The 16,186-nt window shown below is 35.2% G+C and overlaps 1 protein-coding gene and 1 pseudogene across 4 annotated transcripts in view; both read left to right on the forward strand.

Moving 5' to 3' along the window:
- The window catches only part of IL6ST (interleukin 6 cytokine family signal transducer), a 41,902-nt gene extending 26,380 nt beyond the window's left edge, over positions 1–15,522 (forward strand). For 3 of the 4 annotated variants that reach the window (XM_068990368.1, XM_068990370.1, XM_068990371.1), the window contains 6 exons: positions 1,191–1,292; positions 1,476–1,622; positions 1,902–2,042; positions 6,179–6,275; positions 9,795–9,876; positions 10,831–15,522. In XM_068990368.1, the coding sequence (XP_068846469.1) occupies positions 1,191–1,292; positions 1,476–1,622; positions 1,902–2,042; positions 6,179–6,275; positions 9,795–9,876; positions 10,831–11,568 (1,307 nt within the window). In that variant the 3' untranslated portion in view covers positions 11,569–15,522. The remainder of the gene's footprint in view (positions 1–1,190; positions 1,293–1,475; positions 1,623–1,901; positions 2,043–6,178; positions 6,276–9,794; positions 9,877–10,830) is intronic. The other variant, XM_068990369.1, reaches the window with a different exon arrangement.
- Positions 2,185–3,046, forward strand: LOC138094715 (GTP-binding nuclear protein Ran-like; annotated as a pseudogene).
- Positions 15,523–16,186: the final 664 nt, after the last annotated feature.

A 16,186-nucleotide genomic window follows, 5' to 3' on the forward strand; every position in this document is an offset into this window, starting at 1 on the left:
GTAAAAGCAAAGTAGAGCTATAGAGGAAATAGATTGGTAATAACTGGACCACGGATGGCATACATGCTCAGTCATGTCAGACTCTTTGCAACCTCCTGGACTGTAGCACGCCAGGCTCCTCTATCCATGGAATTCTCCAGGGTGGGTTGTCGTTTCCTCCTCCAGGGGCTCTTCCCCACCCTGGGACTGAACCCGCATCTCTTGCATCTCTTGCATCTCCTGCATCTCCTGCATCGGCAGGCAGATTCTTTACCACTGGGGCCACCTGGGAAACCCTAGCTGGACAATAGCTGGACAGTAGAGCAAAGGCTCTGGAGACCTTCAGTTTGTGCAAGTATTCCCACAGAGTTCAGTAGGCCTGGTAAAACATCACTGTATAAGCAGAATATAAAAATTATCTTCCTGATAATATTGAATCATTAAGAAAATGACTGTTTATGAAGACAAAGAAGCATATATAACTTCATGAATAAACAGTTAAGGAAATGTAAGTTCCTGTTGAAGGTATAAACTGCAGTTTATAAACAAAAATAAATTTTTTTGTTGTTTGCTAAAGACATAGATTACTTTGTTAATTTGGAAAGATTATAAATAAAGGAAGTATTTAAGATGATTTTTTCTTTTAAAATTCTGTTGTTGTGGGAAATGATACTTAATTCTCTTTTTCCCCAGTCACCTGGCCAGCCACAGCCATTTGTGCTTTCCCTAGCTCTGATTAGTGACATCTTGCTCATAGGCAGGTCTCAATTAGGTAAAATGTACAAAAATTGTCAAACTATAAGAAAGACCCATTTGATAAATCCTGATTATAAATGCAGTCATTTGTTACTTTTATTGACAGTATAAATATTTTTATTCACTTATTGGCAATAAAAATAACCTTTTATTTTCATAAAGATTTACTGTTAAGCTTGAATCTAGTACACAAAAGGCAATGTTTACTTAAAAAGTTGTAGTTTTAAAAGAAAGTTCAATGGTAATCATTTCATAATGTAAGCAGATGTCAAATTATTATTTAGTATACCTGAAATTAACATTGTATATCAACTGTACTTCAATTTTAAAAACATAAATGAATAAATAAAAGAAAACTCAGTGGTCATGAAATTATAATTTAAAAGTAAGTAATAGAGTTAATTTTTTTTTTCATTATAAGGAAGAAAATGCTTAATCCACTATTCTTACTTTAGGAAACCTAGTAGAGAAGAAATGTTACTTGATAACAGTTACTCCAGTATATGATGATGGACCAGGAAGCCCCGAGCATATAAAGGCATACCTTAAACAAGCTGGTAAGTCCAGCCCTACTTTCTTTGAAAAACCATTGCATTTTGTACTGACAAAGACATTTATCCTTTTTAAATAAGGGTATGTCTCATGTTCAAATAATTCCATGATAATGAAATTTTACCAAGTTCTAATGGTTTACTAAATTCTTATGCTTTTCAGTTAGTAAATACCTTATTCTGTTTCAGCACCTTCCAAAGGACCTACTGTTCGGACAAAAAAAGTGGGGAAAAATGAAGCTGTCTTAGAGTGGGACCACCTTCCTATTGATGCTCAGAATGGATTTATCAGAAATTATACTATATTTTATAGAACCGTCATTGGAAATGAAATCGGTAATAAAGCTATATCAGTTATTAAGAATCAGGTGTTTTGTCTTAGGCTTTTAAATACTAATTTAAGTCTTGTGTTTTTTACATCTTAATACAGCATTTTATGCTCAGAAAAGAGATACCTGAAAATATGCTTTATGGTTGCCTTCATGATCCTACTAAAAATACATTGTTTTCTAGTTGAAATATGGTTTGATTCCTTTTTCGTGTTCTCCCAATGTCAAATATAGGCCAAACCATGCAAGAGTAGTTCGTTAAAGTGCACTTGCTGCTTTCTTCTAGCTGTGAATGTGGATTCTTCCCACACAGAATATACACTGTCCTCTTTGACTAGTGACACTTTGTACATGGTACGAATGGCAGCATACACAGATGAAGGTGGAAAGGATGGTCCAGAATTCACTTTTACTACACCAAAGTTTGGTAAGGAATAATGATGCTTGAGTTTTCCTTTTTTCTCTTTTCTTTTAAAAATTTAATCAGACTAAAAATGGACTTAACTTACATGCTAAAATTTTGTTTAAAGTGCATCTTTGGATTCATATAAATGATGTGTTCATAAATTATGATTTTTGTTTTGTTGTTTGGTTATTTCTTTAAACTACAGAAAATTTTTTCCATACTTTGGTGTTGTTTCTTCAGCTGCTTCTAATTTCACCTGTACTCTATAAATCCCAAAATAATTTGTTTATCTTTCTAAACGGGTTCATTTTTTTCACTGGCAAAACTTGGGTATGGTCTCGCTTAGTCAGACGGGCATGGAGATGCTTCGGGAAGTAACATTGCATTGGCTGCCCAAGGAGAACCCCAAGTTCAGTCTTGTATTGGTTGGTGATGGTGGTGCTGGAAAAACTACATTCGTGAAATGTCGTCTTACTGGTGAATTTGAGACATATATAGCTACCTTGGGTGTTGAGGTCCATCCTCTTGTGTTCCATACCAACAGAGAACCGATTAAGTTCAATGTAGGGGATATAGCTGGTCAGGAGAAATTTGGTGGACTGAGATGGCTATTATATACAAGGTCAGTGTGCCATTATAGTGTTTGATGTAACACTGAGAGTTACTTACAAGAATGTGCCTAGCTGGCATAGAGATCTGGTATGTGTGTGTGAGAACATCCCAATTGTGTTGTGTGGCAACAAACTGGATATTATGGACAGAAGGTTAAGGCAAAGTCAGTTGTCTTCCACCAAAAGAAGAATCTTCAGTACTGTCACATTTCTACCAAAAGTAACTACATCTCTGAAAAGCCCTTCCTCTGGCTTGCTAGAAAATTGATCGGAGACCCTAACTTGGAGTTGGTTGGCATGCCTGCTCTTGCCCCGCCAGAGGTGGTCATGGACATAGCCTTGGCAGCACAGTACAAGCACGATTTAGAGGTTGCTCACACGACTGCTCTTCCAGATGAAAATGATGACCTGTGAGAAAGTGAAGCTGGGGCCCAGCGTCGGAAGTCTAGTTATATAGGCGACTGTCCTGTAATGTCACTGGTGCAGCGTATTTGCCACATTATTACATAGCTAAGCAGAACATATGCTTAATCTTTGGATGCTGAAGGAGAACTGTCATTCCCACTCCTTTTCATTTAGAATCAGGATAAAGTTGTATTTTAACTATCTTAAAAAACTTGGGTATAGTCTCTTCTCTTGTTCTTCGTTTAAAGGGCAGGTTGCCTGGAGAATTCCACGGACAGAGGAGCCTGGCGGGCTATAGTCCATGGGGTGGCAAAGAGTTGGACACGACTGAGCAAATAACACACACAAGCTGTAAAGACTAATCCACGCTTGCAGTCTCATTTCCGTACCTCCAGCTCAGTTTTTAACCTGCTGAAACCAGATTTCCACGCACCCACAACTCCACTGAAGCCTCTCTGCTGTCACACATGGAAGACCTCTTAGTCGTCCTGTCCAGTGCATGCTTTTTAGTCATCTTTTTTCCCTACACTTGCCAACATTTGATCCTTCCTGTTGGCCTGTTCATCCTTGAAACCGTCTCTTCCCTTGGTGTATTTTTCTAGTAGCACCCTCCTGAGTCTCCTCCTTGTGTGGTACTTTTTTCTTGGTTTCCTTTTCTGCTCTTCTAAATGTTTTGTATTCTCCAGAGCTCTGTTCCTGGCACTGTTCTCTTATCTTCCATTTCAGAGTCCCTGTCTAAGACTTCAGCCACCCTCTCTGCTCTTCCCAAACAGATTTCTCTTTCTTTGTCCATGTCACAGCTCTTTGTCAAACCCAGAAATTTAGGGGTAGTTGTAGTAAATTTCTTCATCTCTTTTTCACTTACATAAACTAAAGTTCAGTTGCTCATGATTTCTAATTACTGCTTGTGCATGCCCTTTCATAATCTCTTTCTTTGACCCTAAACTTCTTTTCATTTTCCCCGCCTTTATGTCTTTTCCCAGTACATTCCCCTATACCTTTTGTTGTTCTGGCTATTCCTATGGCCTCCCTACAGCAGACTTAAAATGCATTCTTTCCTGTAACTACTACATTTTGAATCATTATTAAATTACCTTATTTTATTGTAATTGTTTTTGTTATATCCAAGCACCAACACAGTGAATGATAAATAGTAAGCTCCATATTCCTTGTTGGTTGAATGTTTGCTGCATGAGCAAATAAGTGGATAAGTGACTACTACGTAAGATAGATATTCAAAGATCCTGAGCTTTTCTGTGATGGCCAATAATGAATACAGTCTGCAGGATAAGATTTGTGGTGACATGTTTGTAGAATATATATGTAACAAATATAGGTTTCCACCTCTAACCAAAAGTTGAGCATTCCTCTGAAACCTTTCATAAGCCAAAATGGTTTAGAGCAGAGTATCCCCCACCTTTGGCAAGTTTGCATTATACCGCTTCATTGTCATGAAAGACCTACGTTAAATACAGTAACAAGCTTTTTTTATAAATTTATTTTTGTTTGCAAAAACAGACAATGTAATTTATGAAAAAAGCTTTTTAGTATATCAGTGTAAGTCTTCTGTGAAAGTGAGGTGGTAAAATGGGAACTTTCTGAAAGCGGGGGCATACCTGTAATAATTGAAATAAAACTTTGTGCCATGATCTTTAGAAAAATAAAAGTAATTTAAAAATTTATCCTGTTAACAAAAGTAGTGTTCATTATAAGGAATTTAGACGATTCAGTAAAATACAAAGATGAAGAAAAATAACTCCTATTCCCTCATCCAAAATAATCTTTTAACGTATTTATATATCCTCCTAGTCTCTTCTATGCATACATTTTTTTCCCAAAACTGAGATCATACTTAATATTGCTTCATGCACTTTTCCCTCTGACCTGTTGTTTTATGGATCCATTATACCTACTCCACATGGCTTTGACTTTGCCCTCAAGGACCATATAGCTTAGTTGAAGAAATAAAGTATAAGTAAACAATACAGAGAGCCATTTGAGCCATGCTACTAGTAAATAGAGCAAGCATTTAAAGTTACTGGTAGTGGGAAGTTTCACCTTCAGAGATTTTTGTGGAGGACACAGTACTTGAGCTTTGAAGTTAAGATGTGGACAGATAGGAAGAAGAAAGCATCCTGGAGCAGCATGAGCGAAAGGCCCAAGGCGTGGAAGCTGAGGAAGAAGTTCAGCACCAGTAAAGGACAGGTTCTGCCTGAATTTGATGTGTCATGTGTATGAGAATCTTAGCATTCAGGAATTAATATTCTCCAACCTATAGTTTATTCCTCTGATTGTTTAGTTCCAGTTACGCTTCACAGGATGTAAAGTTACTTACAAAGGGATATGTGTGGTGGGAAGGTAAGACTGAGTAATGTGTAGCTGTTGTACTACTTCCATACAATTCTCCTGTAAAAGACCTAATTGAAGGAGGGTTGGAGGAGTTTACCAGAAACAACCAAATCATTAAAAAATCTCTAATATAAATTCTCCCAGTTAGTGATTCATTTGATTACTAAGCTCTCTTTCAAATTCAGAGAGGGATTCATGTGGTATTTAGGAATCTGAGGCTTGCTGCTTTTTAGATGATGATATTCCTACTTCTGCCACTCCTTGTGCCTGTTAAGGTTCTCCTAAAATTCTTAGCCCTGTATCAGTAAATAACAATTAAAAATTTTACCTGAAGTTTACATTTTTATTCCTTATAGAAAGTTTTGTAGTTTTTTGTAGTTCAGTTATTGAAATCATTTAGAGCTTTTCCAATTCCACTCCTAGAACCCAAAAGTAAGTTTTGCTAAGATTCTGCTGAGTGCAGATGATAAATGTAATAGTTAGGTTTGAAAGCTCTTACCAGGTATATTATCTATCCAATAAACTGAACTAATCAGTTTATTCCCCCAACCAACTTCTATTTTATGTATACTTTGTGGTCAGGTTACCATGACCTAAGGTATAAGCAACTAGGATATGATTTACCAAGGGGGAGGGGTGGGGAGAGAGAAATACCTTTAAGTTTGAAACGGCTGTGGAAAAAAAAAGTTAGGATGATATTTCATCTTTTCAACAGTAACCTGGTTGGAAAGTTGCATTATTTGTCATATGTGTCAACAATTATTTTCCTTCTTTGCCCTTTTTGTTTTTTAGCTCAAGGAGAAATTGAAGCTATTGTTGTACCTGTTTGCTTAGCCTTCCTATTGACAACCCTTTTGGGAGTTTTATTCTGCTTTAATAAGCGAGACCTGTGAGTACCCTTGTTCATATTTTTGCATTTCCCCTCACTTCTATTGGACCTATAATTTACATTGTGAGATTCATCCATTTGAAGTGAACAGTTTGATGATGAATTTTTGTAGCTGTGTGTAGATGTTTAACCACCACACTTAGGATGGAGAACATCTCCATCACCCTGGAAGTTTCCTCGTTCTGCTGTGTAGTCTGTCCTCTCCCTCAGCCCCTGGCCCCAGCAGTCAGTGATCTGTGGTCGTATTTTTGCCTTTTCTAGGACTTCACATGTATAGGAATCAAGTAGCGTGTAATTTTTTGTGTATGATGTCTTTCACTTGACTTTTTTGAGATTCATCATATTGTTGCATATACTAATATTTTTCTCCTTTTTATTCCTGAATAGTATTCTTTAGTATAGAAAGATCAAAATTTGTTGACCCATACATCTGTTATTCTTGAATTTTGGCTGTTATGAGCATTCACATACATATCTTTGTGTAGGCATAGATTATCATTTATCTTGAGTCAGTATTTAGCAGTGGGATTGCTGGATCGTATAATCCAGCATTAATGGATGCATATTTAACTTTATAAGAAACTGTCAAACTGTTTTTCAAAGTGGCCATATCATTTTGTATTCCCACCAGCAATGTGAAAAGTTCCATTTGCTCGATATCATCCCCAGTTCTTTGTACTGTCAAGGTTTTTAATTTTAACTGTTCTTTCTCAGGGGTTTATAGTGCTATCTCAGTGTGATTGTAACATCTGTTTCCCTGAGGACTAGTAATAGATATTTTCATGTGCTACCTTACATCTTCTTTTGTGATATGTTTTGAAATCTTCCGCCCATTTTTAAATTGGGTGATTTGTTAATATTGTGCTTTAAGAGTTCTTTATATATCTTGTTACAAATTTTTTGTCACATATGTTTTGCAAATTCTGGACTTTTTGGTTTCTTAACTGTGATTTCAGAAAAGCAAAAGTGTTTAATTTTGATCAAGTCCATTTTGTTAGGGTTTTTATTTTTTAATGGTTGTTGATTTTATGTCCTTTTTATGAAGTCTTTGCTTACCCAAGTGTCACAAATATGTTCGCGTATATTTTCCTCTAGAAATTTAATGATTTTAACCCTGTGCTGTGATCTGTTTAGAATAAATTTCTGTGCATGGTGTGAAGTCAGGTTAAAGAATTTTTTCCATAGATACTTAGTCATTCCAGCATTATTTATAAAAAGACTGTCTTTTCCTGTTGAATTGCCTTCAACCTGTACCAAAATCAATTATTCGTATAAGTCTAGATCTGTTTGTGGACTCTTAATCCTGTTCCTTTGTTATATATGTCTATTGGTGCTGATACCACATGGTCTTGATTTATTATAGCTCTACAATAAGACTGGGGACTTCCCTGGTGGCTCAGACGGTAAAGTGTCTGCCTACAATGCGGGAGACCTGGGTTCGATCCCTGGGTCGGGAAGATCCCCTGGAGAAGGAAATGGCAACCCACTCCAGTATTCTTGGCCTGGAGAAATCCATGGATAGAGGAGCCTGGTGGGCTACAGTCCACGGGGCTGCAAAGAGTCAGACACAACTAAGTGACTTCTCTTTCAATAAGACCGGGTGGCAGAATTCCTCCAGTATTCTTTTTTTTTTTTCAAAATTATTTTTTCTAGGTTCTTTGCCTTTTCATATAGAATTATCAGCTTATAAATTTCCCTTAAAAATCTGTTAGAATTTTTAGTGGAATTTTATTGAATCTATACATCAGTTTAGGGGAAAATGCAGTGTAAACATGAGTTCACATGTTCATGAGTCACATACATCTTTCAGTACATGAACATGGTACATTTCTTGTTTCCTTTTGCAGTGTTTCGTAGTCTTCAGGCTATGTTAAATTTATTCCTTCCTAAATATTTTTTTATGCTGTTATAAATGGAATTTACATGTTTTTATTTTCTAGTTGTTCATTGCTGGTATATTGAAAATTGATCCTTTTAAGCATATTGATCTTATATACTGAGATCTTGATAAATTAATTTATTGTAGTCACTTTTTAGATTCCATAGGACTTTCTGCATATACAGTCATGCTGCCTGCAAGTAAAGATGGTTATTCCAGTCTTTATACTTTTAGTTATTTTTCTTTTTCTACTGGCTCAGACCTTCAGTAAGTACAATGTTGAATAGAAGTGTTAAGAGCCAGCATCTTTCCATTCTTCCCAATCTTAGGGGAGAGAGCATTCACTCTTTTTTTTTTGGAGCATTCACTCTTAACACTATTGCATGTTATATTAGCTGTAAGTTGAGGAGTTTCTTGTATTTCTCTTTTGCTAAGAGTTTTTGTCATGAATGGGTATTTAATTCTGTCTAATGCTTTTTCTGCATCTGTTGAAATGAGCTTATGATTTTTTTTTCCTTTCATAAATATGGTGAATTTTATCATTGATTGTCATATGTTATATCTTGCATTACTTGGAATTTGCTGGATTCGGTGTGCTAACAGTTTTTGTATTTTTATGTTAAGAAGTGGTATTGATTTGTCCTTTTTTTGTGGTATCATTGTTTAATTTTGGATTCAGGGTAATACTGATTATCTCATCAAATGAATGCCCTCTTAAAGTTAATCAGTACATATTACCTCAATTTTCTGGGAGTGTTTGTATAGGGTTTGTGTTATTTCCTCTTTAAATGTCTAATGGAATTCACAAGTGAAGCTGTCTGGGGCTTCTCTTTTCTTTGTAGGGAGATTTTTTATTACAAATTGAATTTTTTATAAGTATAGAGCTATTAAAGTTTTCTTTTCCAGTCTGTTTCAGTAATTGGTGTCTTTCAAGGAATTCCTTTTTTTTGGTTGGTCAATTTATTTAGGTTGTTAACTCTATTGCTTTTTCTGTTATGTCCAGATTTCATAGTTGTTCCTGCTGGACAATCTGTTAGGATCTTACTACCCATTTTTATTTTTTATTTGAACTTATTCTCAAGGTGACTCATTTCCTGTGTACTTACATACACTTGTGAATGTCTAATGTTGTGGTAGGTACTATATTAAACATATTTAAATAGGTTTTTGATGAAGGATATCTTGAATTAATTATTTTTATGTTGGCCTTTTCTTCCTTGTGAAAAATCATATTTTATCTTGTACCAGTGTGATAATTTATCATTGTCTGAATTATTTTAGTTGGAAATTGAACATTTTGGGGTTTTTGTTTTGCAGAGAAGGTGTGCCACAATGTTTTGTACCCCTGGCTAAAGCTTTTAAGTGGTTTTTATTGCAGAATTTGATTTCAGAGATTTTAAAAAATTGAATACTGATTACCAGCTTTAGTCTTATAATCAGTTTTTCTTTTAAGGATAAAGATTCAGATCGTTATGCATTTTTAAATAGTATTTTATTCTGTTGGTTACAAGAAAAATGATGTTTTTGTTAGCTTTGGAGTACAGTAGGTATTTTTTGTTTAGTTGGTTTTATTCTTAAGATTTAGATGATCACGTGTATTACAAGCGGTTCTCCATAAGCAGTATTTCTTTCCTCTCCAGAATTAAAAAACACATCTGGCCTAATGTTCCAGATCCTTCAAAGAGTCATATTGCCCAGTGGTCACCTCACACACCTCCAAGGGTAAGAAAAAATATTTCTGACTACTTAGAATACACGAGTGTATTATGATATATTTGTAGAGTTCAAGCAAAAAATAATCGGGCTAAATTGAAAAGTAAATGAAAATAAAATAGTACATAAATTAGAATTTTAGTCAAAATTAAAAATAGCGCTTGCATATTCTAGGAGTTTATTATCACCATAGCATATTTGTCTTTATATTCCTAATTCTGTTTAGTATACATTAAAAATATTTGACTGAACTTCTAAGTTGAAAGCCTAGTGTTTTAATACAGCTATGTGATAATTCTGTTGTAAGATAAGCATTTTAGATTGTATATTAAAATCAAATTTAAGGTCTATGATTTTAATATGATTAAATGACTTCTGGAAGCCTATAATAAATTTCTTAGATTTCCTTAAAGGAAAGATTATTTGTATTTTTTACTTCTGACAGTCCTTCATAACCTATGAAACCTGAGTTTGATTTTTCTTAATGTTTTCTTCATTTTTCTATCCAGTTAATCCTAGGCTGCCTAGACTAGGCATGAAGTATGAAATTTTACTTCTAGACTTTTGTTACTGTTGTTCAGTCCCTAAGTCGTATCCGACTCTTTGCAACCCCATGGACTGCAGCACACCAGGCTTTCCTGTCCTTCACTATCTTCTGGAGTTTGCTCAAATTTATGTCCATCGAGTTGGTTAGTTTATAAAAATGTTAACACCCCGACAATATTGATTTGGAATTCTGAGGAAATGCAGTCTAATTCTTACCTTTCAGACAAATTTCACAAAATCCATGATTCAAGTAGTTAGCAGTGACTTAGTGATATAGATTATCTTTGCACTATTAAGTTACTGAGGAGTTTCAGAGATGCATTTTGTGACTTTTAAGTAATATGTTATATATAATTATTTCAGATTTTCTAAATGAATGTGTATCACAGGTAATAATTAATTTTCTGTCTTCCTTAGCATTTTAATTCAAAAGATCAAATGTATCCAGATGGCAATTTCACTGATGTAAGTGTTGTGGAAATAGAAGCAAATGACAAAAAGCCTTTCCCAGATGATCTAAAATCTTTGGACCTATTCAAGAAAGAAAAAGTTAATACTGAAGGACACAGTAGTGGTATTGGAGGGTCTTCGTGCATGTCATCTTCTAGGCCAAGCATTTCTAGCAGTGATGAAAATGAATCTGCACAGAACACTTCAAGCACTGTCCAGTATTCCACAGTGGTACACAGTGGCTATAGACACCAGGTACCATCAGTCCAAGTCTTCTCAAGATCTGAGTCCACCCAGCCCTTGTTAGATTCCGAAGAACGGCCAGAAGATTTACAGCTGGTAGATAATGTAGATGGCAGTGATGGCATTCTGCCCAGGCAGCGGTATTTCAAACAAAACTGCAGTCAACATGAAACCAGTCCAGATATTTCACATTTTGAAAGGTCACAGCAAGTTTCCTCAGTCAATGAAGAAGATTTTGTTAGACTTAAACAGCAGCAGATTTCAGATCATATTTCACAGCCCTATGGATCTGGGAAAATGAAAATGTTTCAGGAAGTTCCTGCAGTGGATGCTTTTGGTCCAGGCATTGAGGGACAAGTAGAGAGATTTGAAACAGTTGGGATGGAGGCTGCAGTTGATGAAGGAATGCCTAAAAGTTACTTACCACAGACTGTGAGACGAGGTGGCTACATGCCTCAGTGAAAAACCAGCTCCTGTTACATCTTCGGAAATACCTGTAAAGTAAAGCTAAAAATACTTTATCTGTGATTTCAGATCTTCACTCGCTGAAGATGATCATTTGCCCTTAAGGACAAGAATGTACTGTCCTGCCACATGGGCTTTTTCCATCCCAGTATATCTGGGATTCAACTTTAAGCACTACATAAACTGACTTCATCCTCTGAAAAGCTGAATGACTTTGTGCTGTTTCAGGATGTTTGCACTGAAGAAAAACAAAGCTTATCTAAAATTTATAAAGTGAAACTTTTTGTTTTGCTATCTAGAAAACAGAGGGTATTTAAGTTAAAGCTAGTCATAAACAGCTATACTGATTTTAATGAGAATAGTCATTGAATATCAAATCTTAGGGAGAGAATTAACAAAAATTAGAGGAGCAAGGTCTTAGACCCTCTACTTTAGCTGACAACATAATTTAAAAAGAATCCAGATGATACAACTAATATGAGCCCAGCTTTTGTTGTCTGCCAGAAAAAATTTGGGTCATTTATAATCATACCAACATGTAAGATATTAATCCTTTTCCATTGGTAGTGACTCTGCCAGTTGCTGGAGAAAAGGAATTCTGTTTTAACACAGCAAAATAAAAATATTAATTTTTGAATATTAGACAATCAATAAGTAAATTTTCAAACATTTGCTTTCTATTGTTATTGACAGCCTTTGAAGATACAGTCCACAAACTCAGCAGTGTGTCCAGATAAGAGCTAGGAATGAATATGACAAACGATCTCAAACATTCTATACCTATATATAAACTTTATTGACCTTTCTTTTTAAGACATCAGATAATTTGGTTGATTAAGCACTTTATACAATATATCTTCACCTTAAAATGTGTTTTGACTTAATACTCTGTTTTTCAGTAGGCCAAGATTGAGGTTTTTTTTTTTTTTCCTAGTAGGTATCTGAAGCAGACTAGTAAGTTATAGGACTTGGGCGATACTCACCAAAACAAAACACCACCCCCAAAATGTACATATTGATCTTAGTAAGTATCACAGTTAGCAAATATCCTTATTGTAGAGGCACTTAATGAAGAGAATGTCTGCCAGTCCTGAGGTAGGTGGAACTTAGTTCTACATGATGATTAGGAATATTTTAAACCTCTTCCCACATGTTCTCTTCTTCAGGGGGAAAGTGAGTTGAGCCTCCAGAGTTTAGTGCTAAACTCACTTTCACATTCACGTTATCCTCTACCCACCACCTTGACAAGGAGGCAGGGCTAAAGCCAGGGGCTGAGTACGTAAGAAGAAATAGATCATGTATTGACTACTGCTATCAAGTAAGTTTGTTTCTCTGCCATATTTAAGATACAAAAGCCAGGGCAACTTAAAATATTTGCAGAGGTTATTGAAGAATAAAAGGTTGAGAAATTTTAGTGCACATTTACAGTTGAGATGTAAGTCTGCTCACTGCCCTCTCATCAGTATTGTTCACAGTAGATTTCCTGTTACGCTTTATCCTTTGTATTCTTGCCTAACAAGTCAGAGTTCTTTCACATATATGGTCTTTGTGAGAGCAGATGCTGTATTCTGATATATCCAGTTCTTCTTTACGCAAAACCAACATGAGACTGGTAGACTGTCAGAATTATGAGGAAAAGTAGGGACAGACCCCAAACTCACACTCTACAAGGTAATAGCACCACCACCATTTAAGTTGACCATCAAAGGCTGGTCCATATCAGGAAAGGATTGGTCTTGCTAAATGTCAACAAATTTATATCTACTACATTTTTTTCATTTCCTCAAAATAAGTGGTCGTGTTGTTATAACCATGTTTAGCTCTGACCTTCCTCCTAACAAACAGCAGTGTCGTGAAGAACATTTTAGTGTAATGATTATACATGGGGGGAGAGAAATTATAAAATGTGAACTCACGATCTAAAGGAATGAGAACAAACAGTTATTTAAGAAAGGACATCATTATAAGTAGATTTGTATGTTGAAACTTAACATACAACATGGTGCAGTGAGTGAATGCCCTCTAACCGCAAAAGCACTTCAGGCATATTAAGTGGATGTTTGGATACTGTGCAAAAATTCATTCAGGAAATATTTATATACATCTTTGCCCCAAAAGAGGAAAGCAGTCACGAAACTTATGAAAGTTACTTTCATAAGGCATGTCGTAGAATAATCTGTTTTGATACATGTGAATTATACTTTAGGTCAGCAGAGAAATTAGGTTAATTTATGTGAAAATTAGACTATGTTTAAGATAGTGATGCAGTTACCCTCTTGTAAGATTGAAAATAATAATCAAGCATATGTTACATTTGTTGTTACTGTAATTTGATTATTCATTACTGGTGTCTTTGATACCTTACCCTCATCCTTCATAAAAGCACGAAGCTAAATAACTCATAGAAAACTATCAGACTTCAAACCTACTAAAACCTTACAGTTTAATCCTTTTTTTAACATGGATCATTCATCGCTGGGGAATATACCCAACACATCAGTAGAAACAAGGGAGAAGGCAGAGTCATTCACGTGTGTTGTGTTCATGTGTTCTTCACCTAGTTGTTTAACTTCAGCCTTTTTCTTTGATGAGAGATTTTTTTTTTAACATGTGAAGTCATCCAGTGACCCTAGTTTATTGTGAAAACATTTATCTATGAAAATTCACATTTAAAGTGGAACATCTAAAATAGCTCTATAAATATCAGGTTTTAAAAAGATGTCTTTTTTCTGCTCACATAGTTAAGTAGTTAAATAATCATGACATAAATTTAGAAGTAGATAATTATATAGTATCATTCCCTAAAATATTTCTGTTAACTGGCATGTATTGACTATAAATCAAGTAGGAAAGCTCTTCCTCTATTCCATCATATTCCACACCAATCTCTTCCTCTGGTGTCAAGAACAAATTATATACCTTATACTTCTGTTTGTTGAAATGGGTAAAATGTCAACATAATAAGCTACATAAAACTTAAAAGTTCAGTTGTTTAAAAATACTGGGATAACTTTGTTGTAGGCTATATTCGATTCTTTTGCCCTCTAGGATTACTTTTAAAATTTTTTTGCACTTTTTTTGTAAACTAAAAGAATATGAAGCCATACAATGGCAAGATATTTAGGTTTAAGAAATTTTAAACCAGCAAACTTAACAGCCTAGTTCTTTAGACTGGTCCTTGATAGCAGTTCCTTTCAGGCTATTTATAAGCAGAATTTAGATGCAAGTCAAAACTTTCCAAATCCAAATACTGATCTTTGGAGTCAGTCTATTCTTTTTTCATTGTATATTCTACTTGTACATGTATTCACATGATATTCTAATATACATTGCATTAAAAATGAAAAGGTGGCTCTGGATGAGCTCTTTTGTTACATATTTGTTCCTAAATTTTTAAAGGCTTTTTGTAGTTAAAGCAGGTTAGTTTAACTTAATTACCCAGTTCTTTTTTACACTTGATAGATCATGATGAAAGTGCATTTGAGGCCAATGGCGGTAGATCTTACAGACCTTTTATCCCTTAAACATAAGCTTTGACAATGATAACTACATATTTCAAATGCTATTACATGACTATCAAAATGTGATATGTCAGAAATAAAGGGATAATTTAAAGGTGGATATTTGAAATTTCTTTAGTCTTAGTATATATGTATGTTGAATAGTATACTCTAAAAATAAGTGTGCAATTTGCTAGTTCTGCAATACAGTGTTTAGCATTAGGTATGTCTCCTCTTTATACCCTGGCTATGTCCCATTTAATTATAAGTGCAATCCTTTCAAGTTCACTTGCCCTTTGACCTTGACCTACTCTAACTTCATATAGAAGGCTTGTCTAGAAAGAGTAGTGTGTATTTTTACTTTTGCAGAATGAATTGCATGTGCATATCATAACTACAGCTATTGTTTTTATGTTGACATAACTAAATGTTCTCTTATATATCAGCTCTAATCCTTTAAGTAAATGTAATAAATTCTTACTCAAATTTTTTCTGGGTGTGGTCACTACCATTTGGTGTCATTACACATAATATTTAAGGTAACTTTATCATTGTTGGTGTTGAGGCTTTGTGTAAGCTTGGTGTTTTTGGAGGGTTCTGTGGTTTCTGAATTCCTCATTTAACATAATGCATCAGGATTTAGAAGAAAATCAATACCCTACCTCAGCCTTAATATAGAATAGACTTGGAGATGGCAAATTCATTTATGAGTTTTCTGGACTTACAAGATGATTTCTAGAATCCCAGCATCTCACCTCCCATTGGATATTTTTCAACGGGTTGCCCGTGAAAAGTACAGAGGTGCTGTGCCAGCTTGTGGCCTGTCTGTACCCACACCCTCCTGGAGTCTTGTCACAGTGAGGCGTGAAGCCGATCGATCCAGCCCCACCACCACTCCCCTGAGCTTGCTGAGTATAGTGTATAAAAGTACTACTTCCACCTGGAAGGAAATCTGAACTGCTAGATTTGTGTAACTTCACATTGTGATTTTATCTAAATATGCAGGGAGTGAAAAATTCACTTAACTTCATCCTTTCACACATATACTAAAGGTTGTAGAAATAGCATCTCAGCCTTGGGCTATGTGTTTGTGTAAATCTTTGGTTAGGTCTCTT

This window comes from Capricornis sumatraensis, chromosome 18 (genome assembly GCF_032405125.1).
Source record: "Capricornis sumatraensis isolate serow.1 chromosome 18, serow.2, whole genome shotgun sequence".
Classification (NCBI taxonomy): Eukaryota; Metazoa; Chordata; class Mammalia; order Artiodactyla; family Bovidae; genus Capricornis; species Capricornis sumatraensis.